This window comes from Chelonoidis abingdonii, chromosome 1 (genome assembly GCF_003597395.2).
Source record: "Chelonoidis abingdonii isolate Lonesome George chromosome 1, CheloAbing_2.0, whole genome shotgun sequence".
NCBI lineage: Eukaryota > Metazoa > Chordata > Testudines > Testudinidae > Chelonoidis > Chelonoidis abingdonii.
The window spans coordinates 109801500-109822003 of NC_133769.1; the positions used below are offsets into that span (position 1 = coordinate 109801500).

The 20504-nt window shown below is 44.8% G+C and overlaps 2 protein-coding genes across 6 annotated transcripts in view; one reads left to right on the plus strand and one right to left on the minus strand.

Annotated features, from left to right (window-relative positions):
• The window catches only part of SLC37A3 (solute carrier family 37 member 3), a 44317-nt gene extending 42758 nt beyond the window's left edge, over positions 1–1559 (minus strand). The window contains exon 1 of one of the 2 annotated variants that reach the window (XM_032783161.2): positions 1452–1559. The gene's annotated coding sequence lies outside the window, so the exon portion shown is untranslated. Of the gene's footprint in view, positions 1–258; positions 326–1451 lie in introns of those variants that run through there. The other variant, XM_032783162.2, reaches the window with a different exon arrangement.
• A 2181-nt stretch (positions 1560–3740) lies between these two features.
• RAB19 (RAB19, member RAS oncogene family) lies at positions 3741–10921 on the plus strand. Of its 4 annotated transcripts, none has more exons than XM_032783170.2 (4): positions 3741–4055; positions 4681–4910; positions 6722–6905; positions 10242–10921. In XM_032783170.2, the coding sequence occupies exons 2-4, from the start codon at positions 4713–4715 to the stop codon at positions 10505–10507; spliced, it is 648 nt and encodes a 215-aa protein (XP_032639061.1). In that variant the 5' UTR covers positions 3741–4055; positions 4681–4712; the 3' UTR covers positions 10508–10921. The 4 variants fall into 4 exon arrangements, with proteins under 4 accessions (XP_032639061.1, XP_032639060.2, XP_074925094.1 ...); XM_032783169.2 differs by having other exon boundaries at positions 4681–4904; XM_075068993.1 differs by having other exon boundaries at positions 3741–4044.
• The last annotated feature ends 9583 nt before the right edge of the window (positions 10922–20504 follow it).

Here is a 20504-nt window from a genome sequence, read left to right on the forward strand (position 1 = left end):
TGACTTTTACACATTAGGAATTAATGCCCTGTCTAGGCTAGAAGATACTGTGGGGACAAGAGAACAAGCGAAGTGATAGGAACCCAATAAGTGAAAGTTAAGCCTTTAAGACCGGAAGGTCTTAGTTCAGACTGTTTAAAACTGTCTTGTCAGTTTGTTTATACCCAATAACATTCTGAATAAGCCTTTGTTAAAGACTCAAAGTCCTCCTCCCCCACTTCAATTAAGGTGTTAAGAGCTCACAAACATTCCTCATACCAGCCAGTGATCCTCCAAAGCAGCCAGGGAAGACCCAAATTAATATTCTTGATATTTCAAAGGTGAAAAACCAGAAGAAAAGCTTTAAAAAGTCTTTTCAGACTCTCTCTCTCCCTCTCTCTCTCTCCACATGATAAAGAACAAAAAAAAGGATACAAGAGCAGATCTCTCTAAAGCCATTTGCAGGTCAGCTCTAAAGCCAGACTATTTTCAACTTTTAAACACATCCAAATTTTCTAACTGCTTTAACTGTTATTGCAAAAGGGAGAGATTTCTTCAAATATCAACAATGACTCTTAAGTAGAGAAGAATAAATGCTACGGAGTCAGCGAATTCATTCAAAATTTTGAACACTTTCTTTTGACTGTGTTTACTGTTCTCGACTATTTTAACAACTGAGTTTACTGGAATGAAATCTTCATGGAAAGAGACAACAGTAATGAATTATTAGTAAAAAGTGATTGTTGAGTTTGATTAGTAGTATTTGCATAGCCTCATTACTTGCCATTTCATTAACTTTATCAATAAGCTACACCCATCTAGCAGTGGCACTATTCCTGTTAAAGCAGTCTGCTGCAGAACACTGAGGTCATTAGCTTAAGTTCCAAAGAATACTGCATTGCCTCTGGTTTCACACCTGCACCAGAGGGCCTGCATTTCTGCACACAAAGGTTCTGAACGTTTGCATTAGGCGCAGGAGTATTGCCTTTTTTTTTTAAACTCAGAAAGGACTCATAAAGCATTACAACTCACAAAGCACTTCGAAACTCTCAGATGGAAAACTCTACTGAATACAAACAAAGAGTCTGGTTTCCGATCAAGCACCCCAAACCCACTCTTCCAGGCCAGAAAACAGTGACAACTCCTGAGCCACACAGACCTTAAACCCCAAACGAGGAAACAAGGGGGGTGGGGGGGCCCCGACTGGTATTAACAAAAACAGGAAGGATCTTCTGGTTGAAAAGAAGACAAAGGAGACCTCGGCTCTGGAGCGGCAGCGGAGCTAGTAGCTCCCAGATGGCACCTAGGAGAAAAGCTGGCAATACCCCCGCCCTGGGCAAAGAAGCCCCTTCTTAGAGCGAGCGAGGCTCAGCCCCGGGCGGGAGCAGAGTTGCCACAGGGCAGCTCACCCCCCACCTACCCCCTGAGTGCAGAGAAACGGGGCAGGAACGAACCTCTCCCCCGGCGCTCACCTCGCTTTCAAGGCGCTCAGAGGCGTCTCGCCGACTCCTTCCACGTCAACGCAGCTCACCTGCCAGCATCTCCAGACCAGCCACAGGAAGTCACGCGATCCAGCCTCTTCCTGGGAGGAAGGCCGCCCACGCCTCGCTAGTGCATGCTGGGAGTTGTAGTCCTTGCAGAGCTAATTCGGCTTCCGCGCGTCTGAGCTACCCTCGCACTGGGGCAATAGCGGTAACGCTAGGGAGTGGGTGTGCTGCCCACGAGGCTCGCGGGCTGTAGCTGTTGCTGCATCTTCTTCCCAGTGCCACGCCTACATCCCTCACCGTGCACAGCCATTAGCCGTCAAGAATTATAACATTCAAAACCAGTCGGAGTAGACTTCAACCTCCCTGGGCACTTGATTACAGATCTAAACGTGACAATATTACAACAAAAAAACTTCAAAAACAGACTCCAACGAGAAACTGCTGAATTGAAATTAAATTGCAAACTGCATACTATTAAATTAGGCTTGAATAAGGCTGGGTCATTACACAAAGTAAAACCATTTCCGCATGCTTATTTTTTCCCTCTACTGTTACTCACACCTTCTTGTCAACTTTTGGAAATGGGCCATCCTGATTATCACTACAATGCTGAATCACCACTCAAGCATATCCCTGTAATAAACCCGTAAGGCCAGATTCAGGTCTGATACAAGCAGGTGTCTTTAGTGGAAGGACACCCTGCTTACAAAATGGCTGAATTTGGCTCAGAAAATCATTTGTAAGGTAAAAGCAGCAAAGAGTCCTGTGGCACCTTATAGACTAACAGACGTTTTGGAGCATGAGCTTTCGTGGGTGAATACCCACTTCGTCTGATGCATGTAGTGGAAATTTTCAGGGGCAGGTATATATATGCAAGCAGGAAGCAGGCTAGAGAACAAGGCTAGTTCAATCAGGGAGGATGAGGCCCTCTTCTAGCAACTGAGGTGTGAAAACCCAGGGAGGAGAAACTGGTTTTGCCCCTGGAAATTTCCACTACATGCATCCGACGAAGTGGGTATTCACCCACGAAAGCTCATGCTCCAAAGAATCTGTTAGGGCTTGGCTACACTCAAAACTCCAAAGCTCTGCCACGGCAGCGCTTTGAAGTGCGAGTGTGGTGGCAGCACCAGCACTAGGGGAGAGCTTTCCCAGCGCTGCAGGTACGCCACCTCCCCCTGGGGATTAGCTTGCAGCGCTGGGACACTGTTTACACTGGCGCTTTGCAGCACTGTAACTTGCTGTGCTCAGGGGTGTGTTTTTTCACACCCCTGAGCGAGAAAGTTGCAGCGCTGTAAAGCACCAGTGTAGCCAAGGCCTTAGTCTTTAAGGTGCCACAGGACTCTTTGCTGCTTTTACAGATCCAGACTAACAAGGCTACCCCTCTGATACTTACTACAAAAGGTGTTTTTTCTCCTGCTGCTAATAGCCCACCTTAACTGATCACTCTCATTATAACTGGTATGGCAATACCCATTTTTTATGTTCTCTGTATATATATATCTTCCTACTGTATTTTCCACTTCATGCATCTGATGAAGTGGGTTTTAGCCCACAAAAGCTTATGCCCAAATAATTTGTTAGTCTCTAAAGTGCCACAAGGACGACTCCTTGTTTTTGCTGATACAGACTAACAGGACTATCACTCTGAAACCTGTCAGCCAGGGACTGTTATTTTTACTCCTTCTCCTAACACTGGACCCCTGCGGAGCCTTTCAGAACATGGGGGCAGGTTTTGTGGGGGCAAGGGAGAGACGATAAAACCCCAGGACCACTGTAGACTGGGAGGACTGCTAGCTGGACAAACTTCCCCGGGCACGTTGGAGGGAAACCCAGTTAGGGTGACACAATAACTCTCGCCAGGGCAGCTCTGCGCACATTAGCTTCCCATCTGGCAGCTTAGGGGGTAAGCCCCAAGCCAGTTTCCAGAGGATAACGGCGTCATGTGAGAGACAACTTCATGCCAGGCACCGCAGAAACAGCTAGTCAAGTAACAATGTGCGCCCCTGGGAGCCCCAGCGAGCCCGTTCCCAGGCACAGGGGAAGCCCGGGTTCCCATTCTGCACCATCAACCCGCGGCTCAGCACGTCCCGTCGGGTCTACGCGCCACCCGGAGTTTTCCTCTTTTACTGTGGCCTGGCCCAGCCTCTTGTAATAAACACACCACCCTGGCGACCCTCCGAGCTAATGATCATTGACCCCTCCCACGCTGAACCACCCTGGCTATTTAAGAAGACTCTGATGCACTCTGTAGGGAGATAAGAGATCCACAACGGAAGCAAACAGGGGCTGCTCTGTGAGCGTTGGCTGAGCTCGTTTCCCATTATTCTTCCCGTAATCTACAAAGAAATATTCCGGGGAGGGGGAGACTGGGGGGTGGAGGGGCTGCTAGCTACACAGCTCTGGGGCGTTCAGCACGTTTCTAAGGTGGGCGTTAGGGGGTGGCTAGAGACGCTGCGTTAAGCAGCTCTCCCTGTCTCCGAACTACGTTTCCCAGCAGCCAGTGAGGAAAAGGCCAGAAGGGGCGGGCGAGGGTACAAAGAGAGCTAGCGATACCTGTTCACACAGGTACGAGAGAGGGGTGAGTAACAGGTGAGTAAACCTAGGCGGGGGAAGGGAGGTGCGGGGCGGCGCGTAGAATTTGGCTTGGGCGCTTATGGCTGCGTGCGGCTCAGTGCCTCGGTAACTCTCAGCTTGGTCCCCTTGGAGAAGGCAGAGCTGCCGGCCGGCGCTAGCGCCGAGTAGGAGAAGTTTGAAAGAAACCAAGCTAAGATGGACTCGATTCAATGCGGGAAAGGGTGCAGGGAAGACACGTGGCTTCAGCACACTCTGATTCGGAGGTGAAGCTGCGCCTTCCGGAAAGAGCGTGGGGTTACTTTCTTTCTTTGGCTTTAAGGCACTTTGCAAGGCAGCGGGAGGGGAGGCCACGCGAGTGGTGTTTCGCCGGGCGCGCAGCTCTAATTAAACTCTCCCCCAAAGCGATTCCCAAAAGAGGCGGCAGAAGCCTTTGGCGGGGAGGAGCGGGCAAGGCGGCTCCTTGCTCCGGGGGAGAGGAGTGGCCCTCCCGTGCCAGCGGCTCTGCGTCTGCCCGCTGCCCAAGCGCTCTGCGGCTTATATGACCTGCGTGGGAGGCCGCACGCAGCAGTTCTCGCCCCTCGTGCAGCGCGGGTGGCCATGCCCCGGAGCTCTGAGTGCTGTCTCTGTTCTCTCCACCCAGGGGGGAGAGGCTGAGCCAAGGAGGGGGGGAGGATGATGCCCTTCTCCAGCTCCGGGTCGGAGGAAGCCTTCGACTACTTGTTCAAGATTATCCTAATCGGAGACTCCAACGTGGGGAAGACCTGCGTGGTGCACCGCTTCAAGTCGGGGCAGTACCACGAGAAGCAGCAGAACACCATCGGAGTGGACTTCACCGTGCGCTCGCTGGAGATCGATGGCAAGAAGGTGAAGGTTAGTGGCTGTCGCCGGCTTGGTGGTGACAGGTGACCCAGAGCAGGAGACAGTTGGGACTAAACATTGTGATCAGGCCAGGGGCCGGGGATGACAAGTCCTCCCTCCGCTCATGTGCCCTGCGTGGAAAAACTAGCTGCCTGCACCCGGGTATGGGGGAGGAAGAAATGGGTTGCAAGAACTAGGAATCTGAGCGATGTTGCAGCCGGTGGTTGAGCTGCGCTGTGTTGCAAGGTTCCCCCGCGCACCTGCCCGAAACTTATCTGCAGGCAGCAAGCGCTGCCTGTTGTTTCAGCCCTGGGCAAAGCTCAGCGCACGCTGACCCCTGAGCCCGCGGGTGGGCTCTTCTTGTGAGGAGGAGATATCTTCTCTGGAGGGCTACAGCTCAGACACTGCTCATGCCCTCTGTGCCAGGTCACAGCAAGTGAGTGCTAACTTGCAGGTGGGGTGGGCCATCCCTGTTCCTGTCAGCCCCCATAGATGGGGAACACTCTGTCTCCTAGTTCAAGCACAGGCTAGAGGTGGGTTTTGTTCCCAGCTCTGCCCAGATTTCCCCTTGGCCTCCAAATTGCTCATTATTCCTTGTGTGCCTCCTAAAATGAGCTGGACTCACTCCCACTAATTCTGCTGAAGACCAGGGAAGAACGTGCCCCCATCGATGTAGATATAGTATTCTAGTGTTCTCCAAAGGAACAGCAGGGTAAAACCTGAGTGCTGGCTGTCTGTATTATTTGTGCATGTATTTTGACTTGTATGTACATCTAAAAACATAATAATCTTGAGGATTAACCCCTGATGGAAATAGATGAGCTATTTGAAGGCTGGTTTGGGTTTGGGCCTCTCCCCCTAACCTCTGTGGTGAAGAGGATGGCATTTTAGAAGCTGAATCCAGTGATCAAGTTGAGACATGAACCTGGGTCTTTGCTCTCCCCAAGATCTGCAGTTCCTTGAATGGCAGTGCACTCAACTCTGAGGAAAGCTGAAGAACTGGGATACTGTGATGATTAGCACTATAGAAAAACTTAGCTAGTGCTTATTTTGAGCTTCCTCCCAGATCAGCCCTGAGTATTGGGCTATATAAAATAGACTGATGGATTTCATCCTTTTCCATACATTAGCTGCACAAGCTACTGTCTCTTTTCTTCCCTCCCACTCCTAAGGACACAACATGATAGTCCTCTCCATAATACAGTTACAAATCAGTTAGGAAAAATAATTTCTCCAGAATATCTAAGCCACGTTATAGCATGGTTTGATTCTGTCTGCATAAACCAGCCCGAATTGTGTTATAACCATGCTGCACCTTGGTTATAACATAGTTTGTCACCTCTACACAGGCAAAGGCCATCTTGTCAGTAGGTTCACTAAAGCGGTTGTAGCTTTAGGCGATGTCTACGCTCCCACGTATATCAGCAGAACTCGCCGCTCAGGGTATAGATAAGCCATCCCCTTGAGTGACCCAAGTTACACTAACCTAAACTCCCGTGTGCGCGGCACTGTCGGTAGGAGAGCTTCTCCCACTGACATAATTGCTGCTGTTCACTGGGGGTGGATTTATTAAGTTAATGGAGAGAGCTCTCCCATCGGCCTAGAGCATCTACACTACAGAGTTTACAGCGGCATAGCTGCTTTGGTGGAGCTGTGCTGCTGTAAGATCTCTAGGGTAGCCATACCCTGAATGTAGATAAGGCCTAGTAGTATTGAATGTCATAAATTCCAGTGCAAACGCTGAAGTGGCATTCACTAGACTTCACTGGCAGTACTTTATTTATTATTTTTTATTTTATTTTATTTATTTATTTCTCCTACAGATCCAGGTGTGGGACACAGCGGGCCAGGAGCGCTTCCGGACAATAACTCAGAGTTACTATCGCAGTGCCCATGGTGCCATCCTTGCCTATGACCTTACCAGGAGGTCCACATTTGAATCTATTCCTCATTGGATTAATGAAATTGAAAAATATGGAGCTGCTAACTTAGTCCTGATGTTAATTGGTAGGAGTCAAACTTTTTTTTTATTTTAGTTTTTATTTTTGATACATAGCCTTAACCTCCCTCTTTCTCCTCCTCCCCCACCCCCACTTCATCTCAGGCTCTAGTTATATGAATTTTTCAAAGTACAGAGAACAGAATGAGTGTAGTCACTTGAGCTATATTTTTTGAAAGCAAGTGACCCATTCCTGTCTATACAGCAGAACCAAGCAATATCAAGTATTTGTATCCTATTCGTTGTTTTTGCCCCATTATAATGGAAAAAGCTTACTTCTAATCTAACCACGGCAACTCCCTTGAGGTCACTGGATATGGGCCCACTTTCAGAAATGATGAATTTAGCCCAATGGTTCCAATATGCACGAGCATAACAAGTTGTCAATGGACAAAAATGCACCCATCTCAAACCCCTCTCTGATATTCCATATGTTCACCTTCCCGTGTCCGTTCTACTGATGTGCACTTGCTTCTACTGCCCAGGGGGGCTGATCCTAAGGGGAAACAAGCTGGCAATGGGTACCCTCTTCCAGAGCAGGAAGGCTGCTGCCCCCTTTCTTTCCTCACAGACAAGGAGAGTGGTTGATGGGAAGCAGGGATATTCCTCCCTTCCCTCCCTCCTGCAATCAGAAGTTGTAGTTATTGCTTCTCTCATCCACAGGAAAGAGGGTTGAGCTGGCAAAGTGAGAGATCCTCCCGCTTTTGCCTGTTCTGTTATCAGCACTGTGCTGAGAGCAGCATATTTATACAAGCCACAGAACAATAATCTGACTTGGCCCCGTAGTTTGGCAAGGCTGGACCCCCAAGCCTCGTAGCTGTGGGATCTGAGCCCCTGCTACCACACACTTTAAAATACTATACTCCTATTTATGAAGAATTAGGTAAGTCCTTCCTAGTACTCTTCTGAAGATGTGACATGAAAAACAAGTTCTGACTTGCATGGAGCTGTAGATCTTGGTGTGAACAAGGGGCTAGGCATCACTTGAACTCTATAGCCCTTAGTCTGTTTATTATTTCTTTCCTGAAATGGAAACATAATCTATTATGCTCGACACACAAATGAAGAAAGCCCTAAACTCTTTGGAAAATGTCCAGTATAGATTCAATGTCTCAGAATAAACCATTGACTGTGTTTCAAAGGCTGTTACTGCTTAGCTTTCACTTGCTACTCAAACTGTCTGAATCTTTCCCATCTATTCAGTTATAATAATTCATTCTGGTGTAAATTTCTAATGCAAAATAATTTGATTCCTACCCTTTCACATTTGAAATGGGCTTGGGGAAAGAGACGAGACATATAAGAAAATAAACAGATATGCTATAAAGCTGGGGTGTGGGCTTTTTTTTTTTTTTATAAAGCCCCTCTAGAAAAAGATTTACTCCTGACAGTATATGCTTTGAATTTGCTGAAAAGACAAGTTTCAACATCCTTGAGCAATTTGAAAGTTATCACTAGTAAAATATTGTACATGCCAGGAGAATATGGAGGTTTAGGCAGGGGAAGAAAATCTGTTTTATAAGATGGATATGCAACTTTATAATCATTAAAACACAAGTTATATATAAAAATAAATTAAATAGCCTTAAATCAAACTCTAGTAAGTTCTAAAGCAGTGTTTTCAGGGGTGAAAGTAACTTAACAGGACTCACTGGTACTGCTGGAGTCCTGAGGGGGCGTGGTCTCATCTGGAAGAGGCATGAACTCAACTAGAAGGCGCGGGGCCTCTCAAGATTTAAAGGCCCTGGGACACTGGCTGTGGCTGGGAACCCCAGCGCCTTTAATCAACCTGGGGCTCCCAGCTGCAAAGGTGACTGGGGCAAATTAAAGGGCCCCGGGGCTCTGGCCACTGCAGAGCTCCAGGTCCTTTAAATCCCCACGGCAGCTCCGCTGCCAGAGCTACGGGTGGGATTTAAAGGGCCCGGAGCTCCCGTGGCTGCGGGGAACCCCGAGCCTTGCTGGGCTGAGGCCGGGATTTAAAGGGCTCAGAGCTTCTGCCGCTGCGGGGAACCCCAAGCCCTTTAAATCCGGTCCCAGCCCGGCCGCTGGAGCCGCAGGCAGGATTTAAAGGGCTCTGGGCTGCCCGCAGCAGCGGGGAGCTCTGAGCCCTTTAAATCCCAGCGCCAGCCCGGCCGCCGGAGCCGCGGGCGGGATTTAATGGGCTCTGGGCTGCCCGTGGCTGTGGGAGGTCCGAGCCCTTTAAATCCTCCCTGCGAAAGCCGGTGCAGTCCAGCACGGTGTACTGGCTCTTGCTGGTACTCCGGACCAGACTGTACCGGCTTACTTTCACCTCTGAGTGTTTTTCCTACTTTGTCTATCTGTACATTTCTGTTATCAATGGAAATATTTCCATTGGTTTGTGTGTGTACGGTGAAATTGTTTAATGACACTATTATTAGCTAGAGGTGCCTTCTGGTTTTGGACTCAATTTTGATTTATACTGATTGACTGACTGACTGTATAACAGTTCTATCTGCATATGCATAGTTGCTGCTTATTTATATTTAAATTGTAGCCTATATAAAGCTGGCCAGCAGTGATAGGGTCATGTACCTTCTGACTTTACCTCCAAACTCCTTAATTGTAATACTGGACCTTGTTAATATCCAAAGCTGGGAAGATATTCCCTTACCACGGGCTGAGGTTATAAATGTTCCTATTTTCTTAGAAGACCTGAATTAGTCTAGCAATATCCCAGTATTGGTATTGGGATCTCTGCATCCATCTAAAGATATAGGCCAAATTAATTTGGTAGTACCAGAATATATCTGGCTTCCGTTAATGGTCTTCTGAATGGATGTTTGATACTGGTGAGAAAATTTACACAAATATTTGGAACACATGGAGACATGTTTTATAAGGAGCTATATTGTGCACAAGGTCCTCTTGGCATTTTGTGTGTGATCACTTTAACAGCTAAGCTACCTAGAAAGAAGAAATAGCCAAATTAGAAATAATACCTGTATAGAACTGCATTCTCTAACTCATCAAAACCTCTAAAAAGTTACAAAGTGGTAGGTGAATCTAATTCTTTCCAAGTCAGTACTCCTGCACCATTTCCCTACAGCAAGTCCAGGAGCAAGAAAATGTATTAACAATTTGCAGCATGAATTGGGTAACCTTTACCACAGGCCCCAAAAAGTTGCTGCAGTTTCCATGCATGAAACTTTCTTGGTTTTAATGTTGTGCTCACTAGAAATCTTGTTTGGCATAATTTTATTCCTTCGCACAAAATCCCTTTAAAAATAAAAATTAAAAAAACATTGGGGAAACTAACCAATTGCATTGTTTGCATTCATACATTAGAATGCAGACCATTAATGGAAGCCTCTTTTTATTTAAAGGGAACAAATCGGATGTAGCGGAGAACCGCCAAGTCCTTTTTGAAGATGCCTGTACACTGGCAGAGAAGCATGGGCTATTGGCTGTACTGGAGACTTCAGCCAAAGAGGCCCAGAATGTAGATGAGGTGTTTACATTGATGGCAAAGGAGCTGATAGCCCGCAACACCTTGCAGCTTCATGGGGGACATCCTCTGAACAGCATCTATCTGGACTCCAGGCCAGTGATTGTTAGTCCAAGTGCAGAGAAGTCCCAGTGCTCTTGCTGACGAGATGTCTCAATCATAAGAGCTGTGAAGGTGTGGCTGATGATTTCATACGTTTCCTGTTTGGCCTCAAGCCATCATTCTAATATATCACTGCCTTGCTGTTTTGACCTGTAACTCTCTCCAGGAGATGTGTTGCAATGGTCAAAAGTGCTGGATTGCCTTGAACATGGCAGCTGTTGGTACTTAAGCGAAGACTTGGAGCTGAGAGAAGAAGATTAGGCACTGCTAGCCTGAAAAGAACTGTGAAGACTCTTACTCCTAAATGGAAGCAACTGCCTTTGAATAGACTCTTTAAATAGTCTTCTGGCTGTGCCAGAGGCTGACCGTAACCAGGTTTTGTGCTGACTGTTTCCTTTAGGATACACAACCTGCTGTAGGTCAAATTCTTTGGTCTTCATAAATAGCTTTACAATGCGTGACGTGTACTTTTTTTGTTCATGGCTGTTTGGCTTGCATTACTCCAGTGTTTAGATCTCCATTCAGGGAGATGCTGATGGCAGGGCTGTGGCAGATACAGTGCCATAACTTACTACTGGTATTATGATCAAGCAGACAATGCTGCCACATCTATCTTCCTCCCTTTGCCAGACAACTTAGCCTCCATCCCTATTGCTTGCATAACAGCCAGAATAATCTGACTGGTATGCCAGTGGGTCTAGAGGTACCCCCAAGACTTCTTGCCCAACTTCAATGGGTGAGAAGAGCTGCCTTCAGTCTTTCTGCTGACACTGACTAATACCAGGGCCACTTTTTGGTGCTTGCTGTTGTGATATAGACTCGCTAGTAAAGCCCCTTCCAAGCCACTAGTAATGGCCAGAATTCAAACTAGAGATGAAAGACTCCCTATTATTACTAATCCCTTGCTTAAACTGAAGGGATGATTTTTAGTCAAAAGCCTATCTAAAACAGTTGCTGGTCAGGTTGTGGCAATGACACCATAGTTTAGTCTTAGAACTCAAGAGATAGCTTTCAGGCTTCTGTACAGCTGCTTAGACAGGCAGAATGGCTCACTAAGTAATTGATTTTCAGCAAGGAAGCAGGATAGGGATGCCCTTAGTACTGCTATTGGGTTGCATTTTTCAGTAAGACATTGGCCAGCTTTTGGTGGCCGCAATACTGGTTTCAATCAAAGTTTTGTATTGTGAAGCTTATCTTCAGCAAGGGGGTATGTGTTTCCTGTCATGACCTTTCAGAAGTATGCTTTGCAAATTGATTCTCTCTAAACTCAGAATTTCTTCACTGCTTTGGGAGATTTCTAATGAGAAATTTGAGGGGAGAGCTGCTAAAATGGTCAGTTGTGTTAACAGTGGACACATTTCTACCATTCCTGACAAAGAAGCTTCTGCTAACATAGGTCTCCTACTCAGTTTATTGGAAGACTCCAGGATACTGTTCCTTAACTCCATAATTTCTAACTAGGGGTTGGGGGAGGTGAAATAATACCAGTTTAACCCTTTCTGAGAAGATTGCCCAAAGGATACTCAAACCATGGCCCTAAAAAACCTTGGCTGTGTCCCTCTATACTCTACTCAAATGCCTCTTTAGTTATGCTGTCACTGGTGAATTACAAGCTAGAATTCCCACTTTATTACAATAAAATACAGACGTAGTCATAACGCACAGGAGCCCAAGGATTAGGTATGTCAGGTTTGGTAAACTGCCTGCCTTTGGTATCTTAAGGTTCACATTTTCTTACCTGCTTTTGAATAACAGGTGGCAGAATCTCTCCTTTATGAAAAGGCTTGTCTGATCAAGCACAAAGAATGTTAAACATTGACTTTTAGATTGAAGGCTTGTGGTTTGTTGGGCATATATTTAAACACAGTGAAACTTCCTCTGGCCCAGTTTCTTCTCGTGTTTTGTTAAACATAGCAGTTACCATGCCTAATATTAGCCATCGTGCTGCTCTATGAACTAAGAGCTGAAGTAATGGGGGATTCCCACTACTGGCTACAGACAGAGCACTCACATTTACCACCTGCTATTTAGCCTACATTTACCTTGTCAGCCTAATACTTCTCTGCATAATTCTATTCCCCCTGGCTGGGTAGACCTAATGGAAAGTTATAGCCTATGTTGGTTGTTATTAGTTACACCAAATATGCTCCTTCAATCAGCCTATCCAGTCCCTTTATTCATGTATTCCTCTTTACCATTCCCTCCTATTTAACTTCCTAGTGATTAGGGGCCTAAGCTCAAATGCAGTCTTAGTTGAAAAGAGAGGTAGTGCTGCTCCTTCTGCTGTAATGTGGTGTTTTAACAATCCAAAAATCACTCACGTTTTGGGGCTGGTACAGTGATCAATGCTTGCTCATCTGATATTACTTAACAGTGTAAAGGCAGGGGCTGTAGTGTTTTTTTTTTCTGTTGTTGAAAGCATTCCCCCATGCTCTGCATGCAAATCAAGTCCCACTTATGTGAGAGTCCACTTACATCTTTGTGCAACTTTCCTTGTAAAACAGCCTTAATAAAATAAAAACAACCAGAGACCATTTACCCTTGTGCACTTTATCTGGCCTCTCTTTCGATAGCCAAGACTAATGAGCCAGTCCACAAAAGTTACCACGATGAGTAGCCTTTCCTAATACTTCTCTTGTGCTGACAGAGTGGCTGGAGACTAGGTACCTACCAACAAAGGCTGCAGGACTGTTTGTTAGAGAACCCCCTCAATGCTTGTCAGTCAATTTGCTAGGTTAATTACATGTCCCTGCATACCTCTAGCACCACTGGACCTATTGTGACTTCCCCAACCTGATATTCCACTAACCAGTAATTTGTCTGGTGTAGGCAGCTTCCACAGTGCTAATGCTACTCGCTTTGCCTGAGGGAATAAACCTGACAAGGGTGGTCTCGCTTCTCATCAAGAGGTTCTGCAGCATTGTTCTGTGCACCGTGTGAAGACCACTCACTGGTCTGCAGTTGTTGTTTCACCTGGCACAGGTCCCCTTCCCTCTACCTTGTAGAGGAGGGAGCAGAGCCTTTTTGCATGAAGTGAGTGGATGCCATCTCCTGTTGGGGGACGCCTGGCAATTCTTCAGTAGCTCAAGCAAATAATCCTACCCCTGAGGATTCAGCTTAGCCTCCATTTTGGGATGATATTAAGGAAAAGGCTACTCTTCCCTGGGAATTTCAGGAGTTTGATCCCATCTCCCACAATTCCACTGAACCCTCTACTCAGACTCCCTTTTGAAATCTCTCCCAAGCTCTTGACTAAAGTAATCATGCTGGGTCAGAGCCCAATGGGCAATGCGTTTAACAACACTTTTCTGTGCATTCACATACAGCAATGTAATAAAGTGCAATAGGATTCCTAATGCACAAGCCCTACTGGGCACTATTAATGATTACAGAGAGTATTTTCCGGTATAAATTAAGCCATAACACTGAGAAACTTTATTGAAAATGGAAGCTTAGATTCTGGAACACAAAATGGCACCCAGCAGAGGAAAAATATGTATCTATCTGCCAAATTAGAACAATGTAACTCTTATTTAGCACGTGTCTCCCTAAAAAGCACATGGGTATATAGCCTGGGCCAAGGCAAGGTGATTTTTCTTTTAAACTGCTCTGGGATTCTTTGTATTTGTTCCACTTCCCACTCCTACCATCTGTAAATGTATTGTGTTTAACATTTCCATTAACAAGCGGGTAGAAAATGAGGTTAGATATTCATGGTGCCATTTCACAAGCTTGCTGGTATTTCATGTCCTCTAGTTAAAAGTCCTCTTAGCTACTGAAAAGATGGACAGAGCCTAATTTTGTTAAAAACCACCTTTAAAATCCCAGAAAACTAGTTTCAAGTGACTGTTACACTCACTAACATCAGACTTTTACACTGGTGTCAGCTGAGACTGTTTGAGACAAACCTATGGTTATCAGTGGTGTCCATAACACGGCAACTGCAGTATGGCCAATCCTGAGCCCTTAAAAGTGAGTCAGGGCCCTCAAAATATCATGATTGGCTTAAAAGCCACAAGTATTAAATGGAGGGTCTTTTTACTTGCCTGCTGGCTTTTGAATGTTTAGGGTACGCTCATGTTTTCAAAAAAAATTTTCCACAACAATGAGGGACAGAACTTATTTTGAGGTGGGGTTTATAATGAAAGCTGAGAGTCTCATGTACTCACTGTAGGAGCTGGGGCTGTCAAACATAAAATATTACAAGACTTAGAAATACTGCAACTGTTTTTCCAACTGCAAGAGTCAGGTCAGACCAGTCAACAGGAGAGTTCAAATGTTACCCAGAATCATGCTTTAAAAGGTTCTGCGTGGAATAACGACAAACACTTCTATATCCCCATACAGACAGGGGCCTCGAGCTTTTAGGGTCTGTTTACACTGGGCAATTAACAAACTGGTTACACCTGTAGCGTAGAGCATCATCACTCTTGAAATTTTCAGTAAAAACAGGTTAGGCCACCAAAACCCAGTTCTATAAAACTGCTCTGTTTTAACTGAGCTGGTTTAAAACTGGGTAGAAAGTTCCCCTTAGGAGAGCCTAAGGGAACATTTTTTTTTTCCAAAGGCACATAAGTGAATTAGGATCTTAATTTCCTTTTTAAAAAGGAATTTAGGAGCCTAAATCTTACTGGAAGTCAATATTTTAATCTGACGTTACTAGGCAGTAATATGGTTTTTATAAAACATGGTATAAAAAGAGTAAATGCTACCTATAATGAGATTTAAAATAGCAATATTAGCTACTTCCTGGAAGAAGTGTTTACAAGGTAGCTGTAAATTAAGGCTGTACTCCTTTACACCTGCCTGCATCAACATTGTCTATAGTATGAAACTGAACCATTACTGATAGCAGTCAATCTGGGTTCGGTGTCCAAAGGACAAACTATGTTCAGCAAGCCAAGGCCCTAGTGACTTAAACAAAATTGACAATGCAGTCAGTGGTTTTTTTTTTTAAAAAAAAAAAATTAAATATAGCTGCCACACCAAAAGTGGGGAAAAAAAAATATCTAGGGACCTTGGTCCAGAATTAAGATTAGTTTACTGCAGAGTATTCCGGGAATTGAGCGTAATTCAGCTTGTGTTCACACACAAAACAGATTACCACGATGCACAAGCTGTACCATCCCTGTTGCAATTTTACTTGCTTGGAAGAAGATTCACCACAATTATGTACATGCTTGAGGTCACTACACCATTCTAATGCAATTAGACTGAAAGAATGGGCATTGCAGTTGCAAGTGATCCTTACAGCACAATCCCACAAGACTCCAGCAATCTCTGGAGTCACTACTCTTTGCCTTTACTCCCATTCTGATGATTTTTCCAGGTTTGAGCTATTGCAGTGCTGATTATTGTATGTATGCATTGCTACTTATAAAAGAAAACTCATACCCATTTAAGGATTATTGCTTAAAAAGAAAAAAGATATTGCCAGTACTTCTATATCCTGGGAAACTTCCCAAAATCTAGGAATTTCTGAGTAAAATGTTTCAACTTGGGAAATTTGGAATTTTCATTCAAAACCTAAATAATCCTGGGAAAATTTCATAGAAAGTAAAAGATTCTCCAAATCTCAAAAATCCTGGGAAGTTTTCATAAAAAGTAAAATATTTGCACTTCTTTTAAATTTCCCTCAAAATACATTCTTCCATTGGTGAATATTTGTCACGTGATTTTCATAATTGGCCTGTGCTGCTCTCCTGTTGGTGGTGCTTCCATGTACTATATCATGACCGCACAAGTGAAGTGACAAGAGCACACATGCACTCAGAACAAACCAACCTCAGCAACAAGCTGGCTGGTGGGTAATGAGGAGATGGTTATCAAATTTATCGGTAAGGTTTCTTCCAATAGTTAAATATATTGCAATATTTACTGATTATGATTCGTTTCTTGGTCATTAAATCTCTAAAATTTTGTCTTTCATGCTTGCAGTTGCACAGAGAATGTGGACCAGAGCATTCAGCTGTTCATAAATTTGTAACAGCACCTTCCTCCAGGCAAATATTAAATATCTTTGCCTACGGTGTTAGGTAATAATGTGTTCCCTTCCATTTAAATATAAATTGAAATATAGATTATACTAATTAATGCATTCCATTATTTCAGAGATTTCTTTCCATTTTTTATCTAACAAAGGCTGGTGAGAAGATTTGGGAAATTTTTAGCGCTAGGTTGGGAAAAGTTGGCCACGATATAGAAGCACTGGATATTGCTATGCAATATCATTTCATTTTACAAAATGTATGATATGTTAACATGTTAAAATGCTATTTAACAAAATATATAGCATCTGTCCCACTGTGGTTTGCTATGGCAAATCATCCTGCTCCCAGGATCTAAATTTTCTGTAAGCTGTATGGTCATGCAGCCAGCAGGCTAGCAAGGGCCACACGGGCGAGGAGAAGCACCCCCGTCCTCTGGCCCAGCCCAGCGCTGGCCTGCCAGAGCTTCCGGGGAGAGGAGCCCCTTCCTTGGCGGAGCCCCACCCACCAGAGCTGCAGTGGCTGGGAAGAGGACCCCCTTCCCCAGCCCAGCCCCACCCTACCGGAGCTGCAGCAACCAGGGAGAGGACTCTCTCACCTGGGCCTGAGCTGCTGTGGTGAGAGAGGGCTGTGGGGAGTTCTCTCCCCCTGCCTACACCTCAAACCCCTCAGCCCCACCCAAGCTCGCACCCCCCCACTCCAACCCTCTGCCCCAGCCTTGAGCCCCATCCCCCGAACCTCTCATCTCCAGCCCCATCCGAGCCCTCACCCCCTGCACCCAACCCTCTGCCCCAGCCCTGAACTCCCTCCTGCACCCCAAACACTTCATCCCTAGCCCCACCCCAGAGCCTGCATCCTCATCTAGAGCCCTCATCCCCCCACACCCCAACCCTAGCCCTGAGCCCCTTCCCACACTCCAAACCCCTTGGCCCCACCCCTACCACACATCACCTCCATATTGGTGCACATAACAAAATTCATTCCGCACATGGACATAAATGAGAAGGAACACTGCGCCAGGACCTATGCTGGAATATTTACCCACATACGAACAACTTTATACTATGTGGGAAGGGTTGTGTCAAGTGAACCAATGTAAATTTCCATCCCATAATTATTTAGCAGAGGTGAAATTTAGCAAGGGCTAATTCAAGATGTTAGAAGAAGGAACATGGCTGAGAGAGAAGTTTTTCTAATTCCAAATTTTCATTGGCAAGATTATGCCATGAAGCATGAGAGTTTATACATTTTTATCCTGAATTATTGTGGATGTTATTAGTCTCATCTATTTCTGAATGTACAGCTTTCTAAAAAAAACAAACAAAAACACACAAAAAACCCTGCACTGTAGGAGCACATTTCACAGATCAATTTTGTTTACAAACGTTTCCGCTTACCATTTCAAAATCTGTTGCCTTTCAATCTTATCGAACTTCCTCTTACTCTTGTATGCTGAGAAAGCGTACATAGAAGCCAATGACTGATTATACCATGTATTTTTTGTATACTGCTCACATATCCTCTTAGCCTCTTCTTGAAGACTGAATCTGTTGCATTGCTGGCCCCATCAGAATTCAGTCAGAATCAGAGTTGATTATAAACAAGTCTGGTTATTTATTAATAATCAGACCCATAGCCAGCCAAGTTCAAGTGGAGAGGCTGTGCAATGATACAGGAAGGCACCTCCCCTTGGGAAAATAAAACAGGTACAATTGCTTGCATTTTAAAAAAATTAGGAACATTTCACAAGAAAAAAAATCAGAGAAAGGAAGTGCCTATCTTGTATTGAACTGGAATTCTGTACTAGGAGAACCTGTCTGTGGCCAGCTAGATTCTGTTGATATACCAATGAACGAGCACCCAAAATAACCCAAGTGCCCGATTGCATCTGATGTGAGATGCAGAAACAAAATGGTGCATGAGACTATTTAAAAGCCAAAATCAACATCTTTCAGTGCACACATCTTATTCTCAATGAAGATAAAAGCATACTATTCTATCCCTAACCCCTGCAGAGAACATTGGGCTCCCTCGTTCCTTTCCTTTGCACAGCCAAGTCTGCTACCTCCCTGCCTTCCCTCTCAACCATTCCTCCTCTCCCACAACACATCCTAGTCATTTTTTTATTGTTAAAATAACTGTATGTGCACATCTGTAAATGATTTGGCACCTAGCTTTCTAAAGGAAAGTTAATTTGTCCATGTTTGGTTCTGCTTTCTCTTCATTAAATCTTTTTTTCCTCCTCTCTCATTTCCTTCCAAAACTGTTGTTACTCTTTTGCTGCATCCTTCCCTATTTCTCCTATGCTTTCATCTCACTGACCTAGCTCTGTATCCTTTTCCTCTATGCTGCCTGGCCTCTACCACCCCCACACTTTCCCCCCCATTTGGGATCTGTGCACTCTACTAGCCACCTCATAATGTCTGGGTGCAGGATAAGGTATCTGGATAGTCTAAGACAGTGGGTCTCAAACTTTTTTTTTTTTTACTTGCGACCCCTTTCACATCGCAAGCCTCCGAGTGTGACCCCCCCTAATAAACACCCTTTTAAAATATTTAACATCATAAATGCTGGAGGCAAGTGCGGTTTGGGGTGGAGGTTGACAGCTCACAACCCCTCATGTAATGACCTTGCAACCCCGAGAGGTCCCGACCCCCAGTTTGAGAACCCCTGGTCTCAGACCAGTTTCAACGGTACTCACCTCTTCCTTCACCCCTGCCCCCACAGTCAGTTTGAAAACATTTTCACAGCTGTTTACTTAAGTATCTCCTGATTCCCAGTGACAAAGGTGGTTTACAATGTAATATACACAGTGGCCCGTAAAGGAACATGTGGTCTACCAGGAAGTAGTTAGCGTACAGTAGTGCTTTGAGTTCTCTGGATAAACAGTACTAAGTACAAAGTATTATAGCAGGCGTTTATTACCCACTGACACCACAAGCAATATTAGATGTGCATGTTATAAAATGTACAGCCCAGAACAAACTGACAGAATTGAGCCAGTCTTAGAACTCAACTCTGAGAAGGAAAACCACCTCTGTTATCACTCAGTGGTAATCCCAAGCACTTTCACAGTTTGGTGGTCTCAGCTGTCTTTGTTCATAAAATGTTCTCTCTTTATATATTATAGAATTTCCTGTTTTGCATAAGGATGTTGACAAGATACAACTGTGTATTAATGCTGCAACATGACTACGGCATTGCAGAGGACTCAGTAATTAGTAGTAACCAGACTAGTTTACGCTAATGGCATACAAAGAGAGGCTGAGATCTAGAGATTCTCAGCTTAAAGAAAGAACAGACTTGTTGTTTAATTGTTTGTTTGTTTTTTATTTCGGAAAAGTGCTTCTTACAAAAGGCAGCTGCAAAACAATACATCATAGAGCTCAGCAACAACTTCTTATTCCATTTTAAAAGTGAAAGGAGAGCCTGTCTCAGGGCAAGAGAAGCAGAAGAACAGATCATGGGGCATCCACGAGTCATTAAAAGAGCAGCAATAATTTAATGCAAGGTGAAAATTCCTGCATTGGAGCTTTGGTGGCAAGATATGAGCTCTTTATCAATGGAATTCTATCTCGCTATTGCATGACTGCTAGTTCTTTTCTAGGTAACCCAATAACTCACAAGTTCGCAGCTCTTTCAAGCAACCGGCATAATTCAGATGGGCTATGAGCCAGGAGAGCCTTGAACCAACTAAGTAGTATAGTGATTTCCTGGATAAGCTCATGGCTTGAGTGGTTATCGATGGTATAAAACTATGTGAGCAATGCAATTAAGGGATCCTGACTTGATGTTCTACTGGATAACAATATGGTGAGAACCCTCCTCTGGCTCACCAGGTTCCTACTTTTAGTCAGTCCCTATAATATACATCAGAGAGAGCTGGTGTACTAAGGAGTGCCAAGTTATACCTGATGGTTAAGACCATTGCCACAGACTGGGCTGAGACCACTAAACCAGTTTTGTGTTCAATTGGAGACTACAATTCATGCACCAAAAGGGGAGGAGAGTTAGTTTTTGGTTTTTTAAACATATACAGAGTCTCCCAGCCC

Excerpts from the sequence above, each read along its gene's own strand:
- RAB19 (XM_032783170.2), top strand. The coding sequence starts at position 4,713 with ATGATGCCCTTCTCCAGCTCCGGGTCGGAGGAAGCCTTCGACTACTTG. Across the intron at positions 4,911-6,721 it reads TCGATGGCAAGAAGGTGAAG|ATCCAGGTGTGGGACACAGC; the intron begins GTTAGTGGCTGT and ends TTTCTCCTACAG. Across the intron at positions 6,906-10,241 it reads CTTAGTCCTGATGTTAATTG|GGAACAAATCGGATGTAGCG; the intron begins GTAGGAGTCAAA and ends TTTTATTTAAAG.